Genomic DNA, 21,601 nt, shown 5'->3' with positions numbered 1-21,601 from the left:
CTTTCAGTGATCCGAGACAATCCCTTTTAATTTTTATAGCGCCAAATTAAAAGAACAGCTTCAACAATGGTAATGACGACACAGTGCAATGATACAAAGTAAAGTAAATGAACAACATAACATTTGAAGAACTGAACTGAAAACAATGACAACCATTTACCTCCTGTTACAGAAACAATTCAGGTTCCTGCGTAGGCAGCCCAGCTTAATGAATAATTAAAAATAGGGCTGGATGAAGAAACGCAGGAGAGCATCCAAGAGCTAAAAGCCCCAAGCAATGTAAAGTAACAGCATATGGAGAAGAGATATACTAATTGAGAGCCTAGTCTACATCTGTGTTAAGAGGCTCAGTAACCTTCAAAAGCCCTTCTTGATGAAAGAGCACAGATCTAATGTAACTATGTATTGAATGAATATTACAGCGCAATCCCATCAGAAAATTCTCCTGCACAAGTTCTTCATAAAGTAAACGGGCCTTGTGCGAAAGAACTTCCCAGTGGATTGTGCCCTTCCTTGTCTCTGGAAAAAGGCACCAAAGATGAAATCCATTTATATGCCCAAAATGTAACGAAGGCCCATTTGTGTATTGTGGTGCAGTAATACAGGCAGCAGCAGAAAACACAAGATGGCAAAGTCATCTCCAAGGCATCCCTTAGACCTGCAGCAAAACGCTTTATTGGTGAATTTTAGTGTGTTCCTAGATTTTACAGGACAATCCAATTAGTGGAAACTACTGAATTCTGTCTAACATAATTAACTGCTGAGTGTTTTCCAGAACTTGACTTTCTGGGATGCAAATGTGTTTCTTCAGGTTACAAGAGAGGAAAGACTTCATTAGGTTAGTCTCCCCTGCTCCATTTCAATTTTGAACATGCTAATTAACGTAGACAGAACTTCTAATTTAATGGCTTGAAGAGTGCTGATGGGTTTTCAAGCAGGTCTTAATTGAGAGTGGGTTCTAGTGAAATCTGTGGGACTGAGAAGAGGGTTACAATCCTGCTCCAACTGAGCACTGTTGAGCCCCAGTGCAGATCACTGGGGAACAATTCTTCCATTTAAAATGTGCTGAATTTTAGCTTCATGGTAGGTACCTGCCACATCCAGGGTATTGATGACTTTTGTTAAAACAACAGTTGGCACAAAATCTCTTCCTGTAAAATGCTGGCAGTTTCAAAAGCATCCAGCCTAGCTATGGTAGACAAATTAAGCAGAAGTTCTAAAATAGTCTTTGTATTGTGAAAACTAGTTTCGCCGACAGAAAACCTGAAACACATTTCTGCTGTAAAACGTAGAGCTGGGAATAGATCTATGTACAGTCGCTGCTTGTGGGGTGTGCTATTCTCTGTCCCAATGGCAGTGGAACTGCAACGGTTGGGTACAGCCCTGTCCCTCGAGGGCATGCCTACGTTGAAATCAATTCCATTAAAATGAATAGGATTATCTTCCTGTGAATGCAGTTTACAATCTGGCTATGACACCCTGATCCAAAATAGATTGTGCTGCATACGTTTCAGAAAGGTTTTGAGTTCCCCGAAAACAGTTTTCATGCAAGCACCCAGGGGATTTCCGAAGACAGTTGCAACACTTGACATTCAGGAGACTTGCATGGGTTTTGATGAACAGAGAGCAACTCATGGTATGTATACTGGTTTTAGCATCCACCATGAAAGCAAGCAAGCTGGTTTTTGCCCAGCTGGTGCTGTTGCATTTTTATCTACCTGTTTGAAGGGTGCTTGCTGAGTGTGAAAGGGATGCCCCAAAGGCAAACCATACAAATTCACCCCTGAAAGTAATTGTGGCAGCACAAGTCGTTGTGAAATGTGAGGCTTCTGAGACGGGAGGACACTTCAAATAGCGAGTTGTTGTTTCCCCATCAGCGGAGAAGATACGGGAATGCTGGAGGAAAGGGAAGTTGGAATAAAGGCATTATGAAACCCTGAAGTTGTGACGAGGCCTTGCGCAAGAGCATGGCTCAGTTGGCTCAGCCGAGAGACGAATTAGCCTTCTGCCCACATAGTCAGCCTCTTCGCTTTGCCCTTCCGTGGCGCAAGACGTCACAACCAAGAAGTCTCCCTGTTTCAGTCACCGGCTTCAGAACAAGCCAGCATCCTAAACAAAACTTCAAAGTCTGGTTTAAGATCCTCATTCCAAAGCTAGTAACTAAAGTCTCCCAGTTCAAAATGGGAAATGGGAAATTGATTAGAGACTTCTTGGTTTAATCCTGTTTGTGTGCACAGGCAAAAGGCATGTTCCTATTTCAGTTTAACAAACCTAGATGTAGCCTGACCACGACCTGTATGTTCCCCTGACTACTCGCAGCAATGGGATTTTGACTTTAATGAAGTGCCAGTTTCTTTCTGAAATTCAGCAACTTGCTGAGTGCTCGTCTAAACCCAGGGCTGCCAAGGCACTGCTCTCCAGATGTTGCTGCACCGCCACTTGCCTCATTCCTGACCTTTGTCTGGGGCTGATGGAAGTTGATCTGGAGTGCACTGTGTTGGTAACCCCTTCCTGGAGTCCAGTCCTTTCAAATCTCCCAAATGGAAGTGAACGTTTTTGAGCAGATGGGACCGGTGCTTTGTTTCCGCAAGACTTGTGGTTGGGGTTCTGCACCGTCCCTTTCCTGTGCTCTCTGGAGGAAATGCAAAATGTAAAACTTGAGGTTTTTCTCGCTGCAGAGCCCGGCTGGGAGCTCAGCACATTAATCCAGTTCATACAACAAAGCATTCTGAAAGGCGACTGCGCAGTGTGTTGTGTGGTTGATAATGTACTGCACACTTCCATCCCGCATGTCTGTTTCCTTTAGCACAGGAGGAGCCGGCCTGCTCCTGCCCTGGCCCTGGCTGTTCTGTGCTGACTCTGAATGCACACCCTCCCCCCCTCTGGTCTGGCCAGGCTCCTCCCAGTTAAACTGGGCTTGCGGTGTGGACGTGGCTCTTTCCTCCTCCCTTGCAAAAGCACGTTCTGACTCACGACACTCCCTTATCTGCTGTTTCCCAGGGCTTGCCAAGCTGGGGTTGCTGGGGTCAAGCTCCAAACAATGGCCTGGTCCCCCGCCAACTTGGCCCATTGTTTCCATGGATGTGAGCGGAGCTGTTTGTGCGGGGCAGCTTTCTGCATCTGCTGAGAGTTCACTGCCATTTTCTTGTTCACCATCCTCTCCCTTGGGAGCAGCTCCTTCTTGCATTTTACCAAGCTCAAAGCCGTTCTGCTCCAGCGGCTGTGAAAAGAAAGGGGGAGAGCTGTTGGTTACAGTTGTAGGCTAAAGGTAGAGAGAAGTGTTGCTGAAAACGGTCTCAGCCACCAAACAGGAACAACCTGGGCTTCCTCCCAAACAGGTCTCCCTTTTAAGTTCGTACCTTCTTGCAATGTTTCCAGTAAACAGGGCTGGAGATTTCTGCAGGCCTGGCAGTGAACCCTGACCTACAAAGCCCCGGGAACGTGCTCAGAGGCAGAGTTGCAAGAGTTCTGCCAGGTGGCTGCCCACTGTGTGCTCCTCACAGGAAAGATGATTCTGGCTGGGTTGTGCAAGATGCCTTGCGCTTGTCACAGAGCCGTAGTTACCCAATGCCTTGGGGCCATCTGGATCATGCACATTTCAGAGAAGGAGTCATGGTTTCAGCTGAGGAGACTCAATGTGCATAAGTGGTGCACTAATTGGTTTTATTCTGATTATATGGTGTACTTGGACTTTTGACAAGGAACCTCAGCAAAGACACGTCAGTAAGCTCATGGAATAATTGGAGAGGTCCTCTTGCAGATCAGGAATTGGTTAAGTATCAGGAAGCGGAGAGAAGGAAGAAATGGCCATTTCTCTGAATGGAGAGATGTAGAAAGTGCATTCCCCCAAGAATTGATACTGAGACTTATGCTTTTTAACTTCTTCATAAACAATCTAGTTTCCAAGGCCAGTTTCCAGGTGATGTTAAATTGTTCAGGGATAATGAAACAAAAGGAGATTGTGAAGACCAAACTGGGTGAATGGGTGGTAAAATGGCAAATGCAATTCAGTGCAAACAAGTGTAAAACAATGCATGTAGTCTAAATTAAGAGTGTTTTGAGCCTCAACACCTTGTTGCTGAGGAGGACTGCATCTAAATCATCCAAGGACCCTACTTGCTAAGGACCCTCTTTGACAATGCCCACAAGCAGCCAATGATTGGCAGCCCAGGTCCCTATGTCAACATTCCTCCAATCGTTCCTATGCAGCAGGACGGGCCACGTTCTGTGCTGCTCAGAAGACTTTAGACCAGCTCTCATTTTCACTGGCAAATAAAGCAGTCCTCTAAGATACAGAATAAGGTACAAACTCTTGTGGTGGCTGGCAAAGTAGCCTGGAGATGAACAGCAGGTGGTTGCCAACCTCAATATTCTTGGCCTTGTGCAATCTAGGACACCCAGGTGGTCTGTGCCACGGTGCCGGCTGCAAATGTTAATGGAAAAAGCTCTTCTGCTCCAGTGCAGGACTGAGAAAAATGAGAGCACAGATAAGGGAAAACACACCACGTAGATACCAACCAAGAGGTCTGGTGTAGGCTGGAATTGCCATCCAAGCGATATCAAGCTCTGCTCTCCTTTCAATAATTAAATGTAGAAAATCAAATATTGATATTCATTGCAGTTGGCAAGTTTCCAACAGCTAACAAACAACAGGTGCCAGATCCCAGGTAGAAATGCAAGGCAGCCTCTGAGACTTTAAATGGAAGCTGTAAGTTGACAACACATACAAAGTGTGAGACACTTTTATTTTACAGTAGGGGAAGCAGAAACAACCCCAGAGTCCGTAAGCAGAGCTGGGCTACAAATACAGATGTCTGCTCTTATCTTTCATTTCATTGTGTGCAGGCAATTAAAGAGAGTGCACCTTGCAACCCACCCCCAGGAGCAAAGTCCAGACTGCGGCCTTGAACTTTCAGAGTCTGATCCAGGATACGGGCTGGCTGAGGCACATGATTATTGAAATAATATTTGCAAATGCAGCATGTGGAGCCACACCGTGTTCGGTCTATTTCAGGAAGAGATTACAACTCATCTGCTGCCACATTTATTATTTGGGATATGCTATAATTTTACAAATTGCGAAGTTCTTGTAATGATTCTGCAGATTAAGTTGGGAGGAGAGGAGGGGAGTGACATCCTAGAAACCCTCATTCTGTGATGGGAATCTGACCGTTTGTTACAGCAGGCTATTTGAGAAACCGCCACACAGGACCAAGTAATTCTTAAATTCTTAAAATTTCAAGAGACTCTAAATATTAGGTGTCAGTCCAGCCAGCTGCCTCTGTTTATATTTGATTTTGGACTTCTATTCCTTCCAAGATGACAAGTCTTCATGCTCTCCAAAAGGGCTTCAAAATCACAAAGCTTACAAGATCCGCAATAAGATGAGAAAAATCTGACTTCCGACATGCAGTTAAGATCCTCTCCAAATGCAGTGGAACAGTGTGGTCTGTTCTGGGAGCATGTTCATGGCCATTAGGAACATTCTTGCTTATCCTAAATCTCTCTCTGCAATTTAAATTCAATGTTGCTTGTCCTGGATTGAGCTGAAGCCAAATTCTGGCCCATCTGCAGATTTTTGCACAAGCATGGCAATCTCATTGAAACACAGAACATTCCCAGCACACACATGCCAGGGTGGGGAGCTTAATACAAGTGGAATAGCAAGTTGCCATGTTTGCTGAACATTTAATTTGGAAGTTTTCAGAATCAATGAGCGCCCGTAACGCACAGGTAAAAATATCCTTACAAGCAGCAAGGTGTTGGGCAAATGGAACTGGAGACAGGTAAGACAGTGACTGGTTACTCCAGTGTTGTTCATGGATGATAAGGCAGGCCTGCTGAACAATGCCTTACCTTTAATCTGATCTGACTTTTGCCCTCCGAGACATCCAACACTTCAATTAATGGCTGGTGTTCCATCTCAGACGGGCTGGAACGGGACATTCTCGAAAGACTGTCCAGAAACTCATCCACATTGTCTTCAGTGACAAACCACCTTTCCTGAAGGGGAGAAACAAGTACAAAACTTTGGTTACAAAACAAGTACAGTAGTACCTCAGGTTAAGTACTTAATTTGTTCCAGAGGTCCGTTCTTAACCTGAAACTGTTCTTAACCTGAAGCACCACTTTAGCTAATGGGGCCTCCAGCTGCCGCCGCTGCGCCGCCGGAGCACAATTTCTGTTCTCATCCTGAAGCAAAGTTCTTAACCTGAGGTACGATTTCTGGGTTAGCAGAGTCTGTAACCTGAAGCGTATGTAACCCGAGGTACCACTGTACAAAACTTTGGTTACAAAACACCAGCCCTTAGGCACTCCAAAGCTGCCGCAATCCCCAGCTCTCTGCTTCTCCTTAAAGCTGGCATTCTTAAATAGAGAGCCAGTGTGGTGTAGTGGTTAAGAGTGGTAGACTCATAATCTGGTGAACCGGGTTCGCTTCCCCGCTCCTCCACATGCAGCTGCTGGGTGACCTTGGGCCAGTCACACTTCTCTGAAGTCTCTCAGCCCCACTCACCTCATAGAGTGTTTGTTGTGGGGGTGGAAGGGAAAGGAGAATGTTAGCCGCTTTGAGACTCCTTCGGGAAGTGATAAAGCGGGATATCAAATCCAAACTCTTCTTAAATAACGGACGAAACCTTCAGCTGTGGCACCCTCAATCAGAAAGTCACACACAACCAATTGGATCAGCAACAAGGAATAGATTTTATTGTGGGCTGACAGACTTTGTGTTAGTCAACAAAGTGATGCTTTCCTTAAGGTATTTCTATCTCCCTTTTCAAGCAGTCTACTTATACTAAAAACCAGAATACAGCTGCCTAATTTTCAAGCAGATCCTTTGGCCAAGCCTTTCATGGTGAGCTGCTGCATGCTTGCAGGTGATAATGCTTTTTCCATATGCTGGCAAATGGCACAAGGGCAGGCCAGGCCGGGTTGGTTTTGTTTCCTTTTTCTGTGATTAAAGTCTTTTTGCCAAGGCCCTTCTTTCTTGTGCGCATCTGTCTGAGGGATGCCATGGAACTCCAACAAAAGAAAAGTCTTTCTTGGCAGTGACACCTGAACTCTCAAATGCCCTTGCTACACAGCCTTTAGCAATGACAAACCTAGACAGCATCTTAAAAAACAGAGACATCACCTTGCCAACAAAGGTCCGTATAGTTAAAGCTATGGTATTCCCAGTAGTGATGTATGGAAGTGAGAGCTGGACCATAAAGAAGGCTGATCGCTGAAGAATTGGTGCTTTTGAATTATGGTGCTGGAGGAGACTCTTGAGAGTCCCATGGACTGCAAGAAGATCCAACCTCTCCATTCTGGAGGAAATCAGCCCTGAGTGCTCACTGGAAGGACAGATCCTGAAGCTGAGGCTCCAGTACTTTGGCCACCTCATGAGAAGAGAAGACTCCCTGGAAAAGACCCTGATGTTGGGAAAGATGGAGGGCACAAGGAGAAGGGGACGACAGAGGATGAGATGGTTGGACACTGTTCTCGAAGCTACAAACATGAGTCTGACCAAACTGCGGGAGGCAGTGGAAGACAGGAGTGCCTGGCGTGCTCTGGTCCAGGGGATCACGAAGTGTCAGACACGACTGAACGACTAAACAACAACAACACACACAGCCTTGCTTCCCTGGCACCCTCATCAGAGTCCTTTCAGCACCAGGCTAAGGTGTTTTTGCTCACAGAAGCATTTTAACCTTGTGTAGTACATTTTAATGATTAACCATTTTATCTGTTGTTTCATTATTGTGCTTATGCTGTATACACCCAACCGGTCTGAAGGTCAGGATGAAGATTCAATATATACAGTAACAGGCCAATTCTATGTTAGGCTGCAGACATTTTTTTAAGGCCTTTGAGCAAGAATCCAGATGCAAAAGTGCTGCATTACTCAACCCCAAAAGACATTCACCAATGAGAGAGAAACAGAGGCTATGCAGATTTGTCAACCTTTTTTCTTGGCAAAGCACCAGCGCCTTGTACAACTGTGTGGCGAGGAGAAATTCAACAGGTGAAGCTTTTTACACATGGGGTACATGAACTGGACCATGTGGCAATAAAATCTTCAGCCATTGAATTTTTGCTTTCCAAACAGTTGTAAAAAAAAAAAAAGTAGAGCAGATCCCCTATGAGGAAATGTTGCAACATTTGGGACTTTTCGGTTTAGAGAAAAGGCAGGTACAAAGGCAACGGTGCCCAAAGCTGTTTTCTGGATTGCAGGTACATGCGTGCTTTGTCCTGGAGCCGCCACTTCCACAATCTCAGGGGACAGCTGGGAGAAGCCTCTGAAGAGCTCCAGCTAGAAGAAAACAGCAAATGGAATGGATGCCCCAAGGAACTCTATGGATCTGGCCTTTAAAGCTAAAGTAAAATGTCCAGGTTCACTGATGAAGCAAACTGCCCAGTGGGGAATTCCACTTTCGTTATTTTTGCCCATGTTCCCTGTCTGCACATCACTGAAAGAGATGGCTCCACATGCTGTCCTGGTTCACACATAATGCTGAACTGTAGTTTAATAATAACAATAACAGTTTTATTATCTATACCCTGCCAATCTTCCCTGCCCTCTCCTCCACCAGGACAACCAAGAGGAGGAAATCAGAAGTGATTGCTTCCATCTGCAGATAACCATAGTGACTCATGTCCAAAGCTAGGGAAAACTGTGATGAATGTTAACTATATTTCAGAGAACAAGCCGCCTTCAAAATGCAGTTGATTAACTATAAACACTAATAATGGTCCTCAGTTTGGACAAAATAAGTAATTACAGTTGACTGAAAACAGAAACAAGACCTTCTCATTTCCTTGTTGCTTTTCCAGAGGAGAGGGAGGTGCCAGAGGCTCCCCCAGACTCATTCTCATAACCTTACATCGCTGTCACCACTGTTTCAGAGTTAACAAAACCCACACATGCGCCCTTGGAACATGTCACTCTCAAGAAGCTTCACATATATTAAGATACATTTTTATTTTATAACATTCATAGGATGACCTTATAAACTCATTCAATGTGGCTTACAGCCTTATAAAAATACAACTTTCGACAGGAATAAGATACATAAAAAACTTCTAATAGAACTTCTAATGTTAAGAAAACCTGCAATAATAAATACATGTCCAGCCCAGAAATAACACACAAATCCATCAACCATCAGAAGGCCAATGGCAAGATGGAATATCACTCATAGGTAAGTCACTGAACCCAACTGGGCATATTGAGAATATTGCACAATACCACAATAACACTGTATGTCTAGGACTTAACACTGTATGTCAGCACTATGTCAAGTTGTTCATTGGGCATTAAATAAAAACAACTAATAAAGTACATTTTGGGTTCACAGTAGTCTTTGGAGCAATTGTCAATGGTAAGAAATAAAGCTAACAGATCCATTTTTGCCCCTTTATCAATAATACCCAGTGCTAAGCTATTAGAGTTGAAAGTTTCTCTCCAGCAGACTGCAGGCATCTTAAAAGTAGGTCATGCGCTGGATCTAAATTAAGTTAAGGTGCCTTTATGGTGAATTCAGGAAACAGGTTCAAAAGAAACTCAGATCTCAGAGCCTCTCTGCCTTTTTGCAAATCCTGCTGCAGAGCAGATCAGCTAAAGTCAGAGTCTCTACGGCAATGGAAGATGAAAGCCACAAAGGGGGGCAGTGGGGGTGTCTCCTGTGTATAAGGTATTAGCAATGGCCAGAATTAAGACATCTCCAGAAAGGCTTTCGGCAGCTTAATCAAGAGGTTAATAACTTTGGTGACACAAGTTTCCCATACCAGGAAGGCGGCAAATGAAACTTAAATATTAATGGCTTCTAGAAAATGATGGTGCTTTTTATCAGCGATTAAATCAGTAACAATTTTAATGGGTAGATTTTTCTTTTCTTTTCAAAATGTATTCTCTATTCTTTATTCTAGTTTCTGTGATGCATCAAGGCGGCAAAATGACTTGAAATGGCCCTGGGTTTATTTCCTCCTGTCATTCCCATTTTCGAATACCATGTTACAATAAATATTCTAATCCCAGTTCTATATTTGTTATGCCTCTGCTTTGACAAATAATGCTTAGATAAATAGAAACTTCCAAAGCAAAGGTCAACAACGGCACCAAAGCAAACATCTATAAACCACTGAAAATTAGTACGTAACAGCGTGTGGGGGCTCCTTTCTTTACTTTTAGCACTGCTTGGTTTACACAAATGTTTCAAAACACTGTTTTGCATCTTACAATGTTTTTGAACAGTTTTATGTGCTAATGGGGTGTACTTTTAGGGAGTTGTTTGTTGGCTGCTCTGAGCATTTTCAAACAGGAAGGCAGGATTAAAAGAGCTTTGAAATAAACTGAACAAATAAAATCTGGTGACAAATGTGGAAATGTGGACTTAATTTCATCAGATATTTATAAAGGATAGGAAATGGAAGAACTGACTACTTTGCTCCACATTAGGAAGGACACTAACTAGACAAATATATTTATTTTGGGGAAAGGGCATGGCATTAAGAGAGGTGTGTTTTTTGCTTTATGATTGTCTAAGAGTTGCTCCCTGTTACACTAATTTGCTGTAGAAAAAAGAAGAGGGGGAAAGAACTGCTTTATATAGGTCTGCATGAAACCTTTATAAGTGGTGCATGATTGCCCCATCCCAGCTAAAGAGAGAGCTGTCTGTTAATGCCTTCTCTCCGCTTCCTGTTCCTTAACTACCGTATTTTTTGCACCATAACACTCACTTTTTTCCTCCTAGAAAGTAAGGGGAAATGTCTGTGTGTGTTATGGAGGGAATGCCTACGGGTGGCATGCCTACGGATTTTCCTCCTCTAAAAACTACGTGCGTGTTATGGTTGGGTGCGTGTTAAAGAGTGAAAAATACGGTATTTACTTACTTTTAAGAGGACCTCTCCTCTGATCTCACGGCAACTAAGCTTACTCAGGAGTCTAATGCTCCTGTCTATCTGAAGTATAGACTAGCCTAGAGCAAAGCTACCACCAAATTCTTCCATCCTAGCAACCCACTGCAAATCCATTCAGATGACTAAAGCTGATTTGGGGAACTGGGCATTAAAATGGAATTAACACTGTGGACGTAGTCTTATGGGGAAAGTGTGTATTATTAAATAAGAGGGGGTTATTGCTTACGCGGGGACGTGGGTGGCGCTGTGGGTAAAACCTCAGCGCCTAGGGCTTGCCGATCGCATGGTCAGCGGTTCGAATCCCCGCAGCGGGGTGAGCTCCCGTCTTTCGGTCCCAGCTCCTGCCCACCTAGCAGTTCGAAAGCACCCTTAAGTGCAAGTAGATAAATAGGGACCGCTTTATAGCGGGAAGGTAAACGGCGTTTCCGTGTGCTGCGCTGGTGCTGGCTCGCCAGAGCAGCTTCGTCACGCTGGCCACATGACCCGGAAGTGTCTCCAGACAGCGCTGGCTCCCGGCCTCTAGAGTGAGATGGGCGCACAACCCTAGAGTCGGACACGACTGGCCCGTACGGGCAGGGGTACCTTTACCTTTATTGCTTACACCCTGGCTTCCAAAATAGCTTGGAACCCATTTGCCTATTACATCATTGCTGAAATACAAAGAGATGGAAGGAACATCTTTTTTTAATCGATCTGAATATCTTCTAGTTGGCATTCTAAAGGTTTGGTTTGCATAAGATCCTGGATGGTTCAGTTGGTTACAGCCTGGTGCTGATAATGTCAAGATTGCAAGTTTGCTTCTCCGTATGGGACAGCTGCATATTCCTGCATTGCAGGGGGTTGGACTAGATGACCCTCAGGGTCCCTTCCAACACTTCAGTTCTATGATTCTATGGTTGTACCCTGATGTGTGAGCCTCCTTCGGTTCCAGCTGGAAGAGTAAACACACAGGAATTCCTCCCAGGTGAAGAAGAGTGAGATACGGTCTCCGGTCCGTTAGTGCCACCATGTGTAAGCGAAAAGGGATCCTGCTTTAAAATATTTACGTAGGTTGCCTTCTCACAGCACTAAAAACCAACCCCTGCTTCTTGGGGGAAACATAGAGAGCGAGGAACTCCACTGCCTATCTGCTGGTGGCGACGACGAGAGCAACAATTTCCCCCCTCTGAAAAGCAAACCGCGTTTCACCATGGCAATCCCCTTAAACGTCCACGTGCCAAAACCAATTCTAGTTGGCATTTCTCCACTCATTTGGAAAACATCAAGAACTGGCAATTTTCCGCTGCTGCCAGCAAAACATGAAACTAGTGGCTCAGTTTTGGAAAGGAACAACTAGGCAAACATGTAATCTGTGGATTGACAGAAACAAAGGACCCCAGAAGAACCCCAGCACCACAGAAAAATACCAAGTGTCAGGGACTCAGGAGCAGGAGCTCTGGGGAGAGAGGAAATGGAGAGCGAAGGGGAAGAATCCGAGGGCAGCGTAGGGGAGTATGACAGTGGCCTGAGAGATTCCATGAGCTTCTCCAGCGAATCAGAAGATTCCCAGAAGGGGGCGCCGATGGTCAGGGCAAGGGGGGTCCCAGGGGGGACGCACCAGAAACAAGGAGCCAGAGGGGAACCCCAAAGCAGCAGTGGAGGATCGGGACCAGTTTCCCCACCAGAGCGTAGTGGGGGGGAAGAGTCACATGTGTCAGGGGCAGTGTCTCCTCCAGAGAGGGAGTCAGGGCTGACCACTCCTCCAACGGAGGGGAGGTCAGTTGCAGCTAGCCCCCCCAAGGGGGAAGCAGTGACAGCAGCAGTGAAACGGTCAGGAGGAAAGCTGCTGGCTGGGCGCGCGCGCCAAGTTCAAATGTGCAGGCGCGCGGAACAGCAGGAGACCCGGATGGGGAACCAGCTCCTAAAGCCCGCCGGAGGGAGGGAGAAGGCTCAGGGGAATCAGCGGGAGAAGAGGCTAGAAAGGGCGGAACCCCGGCGGGCAGGCGGACCCAGAGGAGGAAGGAGCAGCGGAGAAGGTGGAGCAAGGCTAGAATCTTAAATTGGTGTCAAGGGGGAGGAGACTCAGACGGAGCATCAGCGGTCTGACACTTGAGACGTGGGGCTGCGCGCTGCGGCTCTGGAAGTGAAACTGAACTTCAATAAAGACTTTTATACTTAACAACGAAGCAGCGTTGGTCCTTTGTGAGCTGGGACCTAGGGTAGCTCTGACACCAAGGCATGGGGAAACCCAAGAGATTTCACAGTAACATGTGCGCCATTTTACAACATGCAAACTACAAGTAAATGAGTATAAAACTACTTATGTGCTTATTACTAATGGTATCAGCTTGGAAATACTGGAAACCACAACTGTATGTTACTCACAAAACTGTGGTGTTAGGAGAAAGGTCATTTTTCTTTTCTGTGGATTATATTTTACATAAAGTTTTTCATGTAGATTAGCACAAACTTTTATTTTAGTCTGTATTTCTTAGTTTATGTGCAGTCATGATTACAGTGGTACCTCGGGTTACATATGCTTCAGGTTACATACGCTTCAGGTTACAGACTCCACTAACCCAGAAATAGTACCTCGGGTTAAGAACTTTGCTTCAGGATGAGAACGATATACGATATACGATATCTTTATTGTCATTGCCCCATGCAGAACAATGAAATTGAAAGAAACAGAGAACAGAAATCGTGCAGCAGCGGTGCAGCGGCAGCAGGAGGCCCCATTAGCTAAAGTGGTGCTTCAGGTTAAGAAGTTTCAGGTTAAGAACAGACCTCCAAAACGAATTAAGTTCTTAACCCGAGGTACCACTGTATTGTATCATACAGTAATGCAGGGGGCAGCGAATTGCAAGAGCAGGCGCAGGCAAATCTGTCAAGCCAGGAGAATCTGTCAAGCCAGCCAGTGCCTCTACCTAGCTCCATCCTTATTTCAGACATTGTCATACACTGGTATATTGTGATGTTGGAAACCAGGTATCGCCCAGCCCTGGCTTATACACTCTGCCTCCACAGTCATGGGGACATTTGAAGCTTCCACTTCCACTTTCTATTCACCACAGCTTAGTGTTAGGTCCAAACACAAAATGTAATTAATCTTATTTATGGTTTACTGAAACAAGTCAGCTTCATAAACCATGTTTTGAATTGGGTTTGATTAAACCAGACGTCATCAACCTTTTAAATCTGTTGTGAGCACCAAATACGAACAGCAACCAAGGACAGAGCTCAATCTATCCTATTGACTAGCACAAGAGAATGCTTCTTTCAAGTTGAATTTCAGTGGGTGGAGGAGACCCTGTAGGCACAAGGGAAGGTCTCTGTGGGTGCTGGTGAACAGAAACAGAAGAAGAAGAAGAAGAAGAAGAAGAAGAAGAAGAAGAAGAAGAGGAGGAGGATGATGATTTTGGATTTGATATCCCGCTTTATAACTACTCTAAGGAGTCTCAAAGCGCATAACATTCTCCTTTCCTTCCTCCCCCACAACAAACATAAGAGGAACCTCCTGGATCAGGCCAATGATCCATGTAGTCCACCTTCCTGTTCTCACAGTGTCCAACCAGATGCATATGAGAAGCCTGAAATCAGTTTCTTGTAGGGCAATAGTTCCCAACTGGAGGTCCGCAGAACCCAGAGGGTCTACATAACCCACCCAGGGGGGTCTGTGGCACCATTCACATAAAAAACCCTACCATAGAGATATCAAAATTTTCAGAAGTAGGGGCTCCATGGCTTGCCTTTTGAAAAACAGGGGGTCTGCAGTACTAAGCTAATTGGGAACCACTGCTGTGGGGAGTAGAATCCCTTCCCTTCTTGACTCATACACATATCAACACATGATTAGCACAAGAATTATGGAATGAAGAGACAACAATCCAGACTAATTTTCCCAAGAGTCATTCTAATATTGAGCAAATTGTTCCCAACTGTGCATTAAATTATCAGTGTTATTAATCCTTTCTTGCAAGGGTTGGCATTCATTTCAACTACCTCCAGTATGTTCTTCAACTACAGTCGGCAGCTATTGGACAGGATTTACAGTGTTCGGGAACTAATGGTGCTGACTAGGACTGATGGGAACTGTGGTTCAAACTAGGTTGGGGGAAGGATGACTTATAAAGCCACCATATATTCTTAAGCACACCTCTGTCAGTTAACCAGCTGCTACAATGTCAGTGTATAACCTGAGAATATGTATTTTTTCTAAGCATTCTCCTATGAAAGTATTTTCAGTTGCTAGCTGGAGGTCAAGCAAGAACTAATTCCACTGGCTAATTCCAAAAGAATCTAGATATGTGGGGAGGCTAGAAACAGGAAAACTAGAGCTGCTGTTAAAATTGTTTATACTGTAACAAGAAGGTATCTGGTTTCTTGGACCAAGACGTGGATAATCTTGAATCTCTCTCCATGAGAACGTCACTATATAAACCCGTTTTTCTCATTCTAAACAATGCATCTTTGCCTGAAGGCTTCATGTCTGGAATTTATGCTTTCCTGCATGCCTATTTCTTATATCTCTCTATCTTCCCTGGAGAAAAAATGGCCAATTGTTGTCCATACTGCAGGGGTATCACTGCAACCAGGCCCCATCTATAGGCTGCGGAAGGCAAAGACCCATCAGCACAGCTGAGCCACCGCCGGCAGTACTGATCTTGCTCACTGGGACACACCTTCAGCCTCCAGGTGTCAGCTGTTCTGTATGATGGAAAACTTATTTGCTTGTGCTGTACTACTTGGCTGAAAAATCTGACGAAATGAAACCAGTCACCTGCAACTGAACCTTCTCCCATTCGTAGTCCTCACACCCAGCCAGCGGCAATGCCTGACATAAGGAGTTAATGGTTTCTGCAAAGCATTAGATTAATGACCTTTCACCAGCCTCTGAGAGAAATGCCACAGTTATTTTTTACCTCCTTGCCATCAATGATCCATACTGAATGAGATAATATAATTTTAAAAATTTTAATCAAAAGGGCATCTGATCTGTTAAAACCCTATTTAACAAACTGCTGGCCTTTAAGGAACTTCAGAACGAAAGGTCACATTACCTCTCTAAGAGATGCAACCCTTGCAGGAACAGCAGTGGGGAAAGTCCATCCCTATCAAGGGCTCAGTCTCTTTCTTTAAAAACTGCCGTGGTTTTCCAAACCGAGGGTGTGCAGTTTAAGATGGGAGCAGAAGGTCAACACAACTAGCACTCCAGCACAAGACAAGATCCTCCACAAAGTGGTGGGTTGAACTCCAGAACAGGAGGGAAATTACTCAAGGCCACAACTGAAACACCTGAGAAAGGATAAAGATGTCTCTGTTGCCAGAAGACAGAAGCCCAAACACCATCCCCAAAAAGTAACATGCTGCAGAGCTCCCTCATCTGGTTCTAGAACGAGAACAAAATCACAGGAGAGTTTGGTGATGATTTACTGGTCACTATATACTTATAAGCTCTTCTTCCACATGTTTCTATTTAACAGCAGGGGCTTGATTTGATCAGTTTACTCTCCACTAAACCAAAAGCAAGCAGCAGCTAGTCTGGATTGCGCCCCACTTTAAAGTTGAGTTTTGCACTCTGAACCTGGAAGTTCAGAAGCTGGCTGTGGGCAAAAGTGTCTTTGCACAACTTTGCTTGGTGCGCTGGGTGCACCTGTTCCTAGAAAAGTCAGATCTGGCCAGAATACCTCACGACCTGCATTGCAGCTGAACTAGCTTTTGTTTGAAAGTTTCAGCTGGCACAGTATGCTGTGGCCAGACTGCTGACTGGAGCCAGTTATCAGGAACGTGTGGCTCCACTATTACAAGAGTTTCACTGGAAGTCGGCCCACATCCAGACCCAAATCGAAGTGCTGGTTAGGACTTTAAACTTCTGTTTCAGGAGTGGCAAAGCTTTCTAGCCCAGCAGACCAAGTCTTACAGGTGAAAAGGTCCTGCAAAACACCCCTATATAAAGTACAGAGCTTATTTTAGTCATCACTACTATACAGGACTCAGTAGCTTCAATATGTCATTTGTACTGGCATATAATTAATATTTATGTGAGTTTGAATAATTAATTATATGTCAATGCAAATGATATTTTGAAGCTACTGAGTCCTGACATACATGGGTTCTGCCTTGCCAGAATGCAACTGTAGCTATAATAGTATCTCATGTTGATGAGAGCTGACTCAATGCTCTGATTAAGTGGTAAAAAAAATGTGTGTTTTTTCTTCAACAGGGAAAAATGTATAGCCCCAGTGTCAGCAAGAAGACCAAACCTATATCCTCTCTCTCCTCCCCTCTGCAATTTTAATACAAGGTTTTTTTTCCAATGCAAAGAAACATTCTAGGTAACAGAACTCCAGAGAATCAGTCTACAGATTCATGAGCATTCAGTCTGGAATGTTTATTCACAAAGGTGGAAGCTATAACAAGAACTGCTGTCTTCAAGGAGCAGAACTGCAAATTAAGCTAGTTTGAGTATTGAAACAGATAGGAAGCATACTTTACTTTGCCTCTTCAGTTTCTAAACAAACATGATGATGAAACTGCAAATGGCCACACATTTGTTTACTAAACAGGTGTCAGAAGGAGGATGACAGTTTCAGTCCCCTGCTGACATCAAATAGGAGAAACTTTATAGCATATTACATACTGGTAAGTAGCAAAGCAAGTTCAGGGGACAAGTTCTACTGTGTAGGGTTTGGCACACACTATTCACTACAGTATGAGGTCCTTGTGTTTTGACAGCGCCTTCTACAGTTCAGCCCAAAGGAGGTCAGATGCAGTCTTGATGCAAAGCCCTGAACAGTTTGGGACTTAGGTTCCTGAATGACTTTTTTTCTCTCTCTCATACAAGCCTACTCAACTACTGCCAACCATCCTCAGAGGTCCTTCTCCAAGTACCCAAGCCTTCAGAGGCAAGGAGAATGGGAAGAGAGCAGTGGGTTGCCATACTAAAAGGGTGTAGGTAACAGTCACTACTTACTATGGAGGTTATTTTCTTTTCATCACTGTGATATGGAAGGAAAATGTTCCCAACACCCCAATAGCTATGGGCAATAAGAAAAAAACCACAGCACTTCAACTTAACATCACATGCAACTAGTTGGCCTTCAGGTAAAGGACTAACTGGGGCCTCGGTTGCTTTAATAATAATAATAATAATAATAATAATAATAATAATAATATAGTAATAATAATAATAATAATTATTATTATTATTATTATTTATACCCCGCCCATCTGGCTGGGTTTCCCCAGCCACTCTGGGCGGCTTCCGAACTGAACATTAAAAACAATACAGCATCAGACATTTAAAACTTCCCTAAACAGGGCCACCTTCAGTTGTCTTTTAAAAGTAAAATAGTTGTTTATTGCCTTGACATCTGCTGGTAGGGCGTTCCACAGGGCGGGCACCACCACCGAGAAGGCCCTCTGCCTGGTTCCCTGTAACCTCACTTCTCGCAGCGAGGGAACCACCAGAAGGCCCTCGGTGCTGGACCTCAGTGTCCGGGCAGAACAATGGGGGTGGAGACACTCCTTCAGGTATACAGGACCGAGGCCGTTTAGGGCTTTAAAGGGCTTTACTACTCCCACAAATCCTAAGAATGGAAGAAGAACCTAGCTGGATCAGGTCAAAGACTCGCCGAGTCCAGCATCCTGCTGTCCACAGTGGTCAGTCAACAAGATGCCTCAGGGAAGCCCAGCAGCAAAACATGAGCACAACAGCACTCTTTATCACTGCCTTGGCAGTGGGCATAAGAAGTAGCCTTATACTCCACATATTTGTCTAGTCTCCTATTAATGCTATCCAAATTGTTGGCCATCAATTCCATTGTTTAACTATGCACTGTGTGAACCCAGATACCTTTCTGTTGCTCCCACATTTAGCAAGGAGCCTAGTGGGGAAAGTGTCGGAGACCCACATTCAAATCCTGCTCAGCCATGAGGGTCACTGGTGATGTGGGGCCTATCACATTACATCACATTAGTCTCAGCATAACTTACTTCCAAGTGTAGTTGCGTGAATAAATTTATGCGATAACAAGTGAGTGCGCGATGCCCCAAGTAGAAGAGCAGAATAAAAACGAAATAAGGGCCTCAAAAATATACCCCTGATTCTGCTACACCCTGAGGGTGAGAGTGATATGAAATGTAGTTTTACCTGCAAGGAATCACCATTTGGGCCGAAATACATCTTTCTCCAAAGTCCAGTGGTCTCGCGAGACTTTGTGAGGGAAATAACAGCATTATCGAGGGACACATCAAGTCCAAACTCAGGGGGACTCAGTCTATTTTCTGGAGGGAACTGCAAGAGGAATGTATAAGATGCAAAGTCTTTGCTGGCAAAACTAACTCTGTAGCAATTTGTTCCTACTTCCCCCCTGAGGCTCTGGGGAAGAATGCCTGGCACCTGCAAGATCAGCCTCAAGGAGTTTTCATCCTGAGTGCATTGGAAAGGGGGACAGTGGGCAGCTGTGCTTGCAGTGGGCAGTGGAGAGTCAAGGCAGCTAGTAGGGCTTTTGGCAGAATCCGGATCAACGGTGGGGCCCTCCGTGGGCAGCAGAGGAGAACCAAAGGTTATGTTTGCAGGACACAGAGAGGCAGGTGCAGAGATCTGCACGATGCTAGTGGTACTGGGGCACGCTGGTGGCGCAGAAAGCTCACTTCTTGTGGAGGGCATAGGATCCTCATCTACATTAGAGCAGTCCAGACCCGACAGGGTTGCCCCAGAATGGTCCAGGCTGTCACGGCGGGACACACGTGGAGGAGCCAGGATGCCACCGGGGCACGGCGAGGGCACCACGTCGCTGGTGACATGGGTGCTTTCGTTCAGATCCATGTCGGCGCAGAGATGCCCCTGACTTACTCCCGCAACAGGGCCGGGTAGCTCCACGGCGCTGTCCACGCACGGATCTTCACGCGGCGCAGCAGGCAAACCCGTGCCGCCGCACGTCGGGGCGGTCGGACGCGTGTCAGCCGCCGGGTCGCTTTCCGCGGGAGCCTCCGGGCTGCTGGCCCCGGGGCTCCGAGGATCGTCGGAATCGTTATGACCCGGACACGTGGAAGAGCCGGGCTCGGGAGCGGGCGGAGCGCTTTCCGCGGTGCACCCCGGCCCCGCCTCCACGTGGGTGGCAAGGGGCGTTTGCTCCGCGTTGCTCGCGGCTTGGATCGGGGCGCAGCCCGGCTGCGGTTCAGCCGAGCCTCCGGTTTCCGAAAGCGGCGGCGGCTCCTCCTCTTCCTCCTCCTTTCCTTCTTCCTCCTCCTCCGGCCGGCCTTGCTCGCCGCAGCCGGGGCTCCCCTGCTCTTGCCCGGCCGGCGGCAGCACGGGCAGCACGACCACCAGCTGCCTCTTGGCCTTGTTGAAGGTGGCCTTGCCGGCCGCCTCGTCCACGGCGTAGGGCAGCGGCAGGCGCAGGCTGTAGGCGGCGGGGCGCCGCGACTCCAGCCGCAGCTCCCGCCCGCGGACCTCCAGCTCCGCCTGGGCGGCCGAGCCCAGGCAGGGCAGCTCCACCGTCACCACCAGCTCGCGGGGCACCGGGCTGGGCGCCGAGTCGCGGCAGCAGCGGTAGTCCTGCAGGTCCACGTAGGAGCGCTGCCGGAGGCTCCAGCGCGGCGTGGTGGCCGCCGGGGCCGGCTCGGGGGTCGGCCTGGGGGGCTCGGCTGGGCGAGGCGGGTAGGCGTAGGGCGTGGGGAAGGGCGGCAGCGGCGAGGGGCACTCTTCCTCCCCGGTCCCCTCCGGGGCGCCCCCGGGCAGCGGCGTCCGGAGCAGCGTGGCCTGCGGGACTCCCTTGTACTTGATGCCCCTGAGCGGCACGGCGTTGGCGCGGTCCAGGCCGGGCGAGAAGCGGCTCTCCAGCGCCTCCAGGGCCGTGTCGCTCACCAGGCGGCGGAAGCGGGCCGAGCGGGCGGCCAGGCGGAGCGCGTCCGGGTGGAAGAGCACGTCGTAGACAAGGCGCGGCGGGCCGCGAGGCTCCCCGGGCCTCCGCCGGCCGCCCAGCTCCTCCCGGGCCGGCGCCAGGCAGTGCGGCAGCGTCCAGCGGCTGCCCCCGGGCTCCGGCTTCGCCTCGGGCCTGGCCACCAGCGCGTTGCCGCACACGTTGACGTAGCAGCGGCGGGAGCCGGCCTGGCTGGTCCGCAGCACCCAGCCGGGCTGCGGGTGCAGGAAGCGCGCCTCGACGCCTCGCTGCCGCTCCAGCGCCGACACCTCCGCCTCGTACACGGCCCGCTGCGCCGGGTCGCTCAGCTCGGCCGCGTAGTCGGCGAACAGCTTGCGGAAGCCCTCGTCCTGGAAGGCCTTGCTCAGCCGCTCCACCTCGTCCCCCGTCAGGTCCAGGGCTTCCAGGCTCGAGCGGACCGCCATGCCGGCCCTCGGGAAGCCGCCGGGGAAGGAGGAGGAGGACGAAGCGCCGCTGTTGCTATGGAAGCCACCCTAACAAGATGGCGGCGGTGCCCGTCGCTATGGAGACGGGGGCCGGCAAAATGGCCGAGGCCGCCGTTGCTATAGGAACGACCCCGGCAAAATGGCGGCGGCGAGGCCCGTCGCCAGGGAGACGGAGGCCGGCAAAATGGCCGAGGCCGCCGTTGCTATAGGAACGACCCCGGCAAAATGGCGGCGGCGAGGCCCGTCGCCATGGAGACGGAGGCCGGCAAAATGGCGGCGGGGATGGCGGAGGCCGCAGTCGCTGTAGAAGCGTTCCTAACCTATTTGCCAGGTATTTTCGCACCGCCCAAT

The 21,601-nt window shown here is 47.4% G+C and overlaps 1 protein-coding gene and 1 long non-coding RNA gene across 2 annotated transcripts; one reads left to right on the top strand and one right to left on the bottom strand.

The window, feature by feature from the left end:
• Position 1: 1 nt before the first annotated feature.
• On the bottom strand, positions 2–21,306 carry DNAAF2 (dynein axonemal assembly factor 2). Its single transcript, XM_083611976.1, has 3 exons — positions 19,031–21,306; positions 5,857–6,003; positions 2–3,220 (listed from the first exon to the last, which is right to left on the bottom strand). Exons 1-3 carry the CDS (start codon positions 21,227–21,229, stop codon positions 2,702–2,704), a joined length of 2,865 nt encoding a protein of 954 aa, XP_083468102.1. The 5' UTR covers positions 21,230–21,306; the 3' UTR covers positions 2–2,701.
• LOC310766996 lies at positions 8,924–10,020 on the top strand. Its single transcript, XR_014550567.1, has 2 exons — positions 8,924–9,362; positions 9,910–10,020. It is a non-coding gene; the product is annotated as an uncharacterized lncRNA (long non-coding RNA).
• Positions 21,307–21,601: the final 295 nt, after the last annotated feature.

The sequence above is a fragment of the Podarcis filfolensis genome (genome assembly GCF_964270895.1).
Source record: "Podarcis filfolensis genome assembly, chromosome: 1".
NCBI classification, from domain to species: Eukaryota; Metazoa; Chordata; class Lepidosauria; order Squamata; family Lacertidae; genus Podarcis; species Podarcis filfolensis.
The sequence above is the reverse complement of the archived record's forward strand: the minus strand, read 5'-3'. Positions and strand labels throughout refer to the sequence as shown.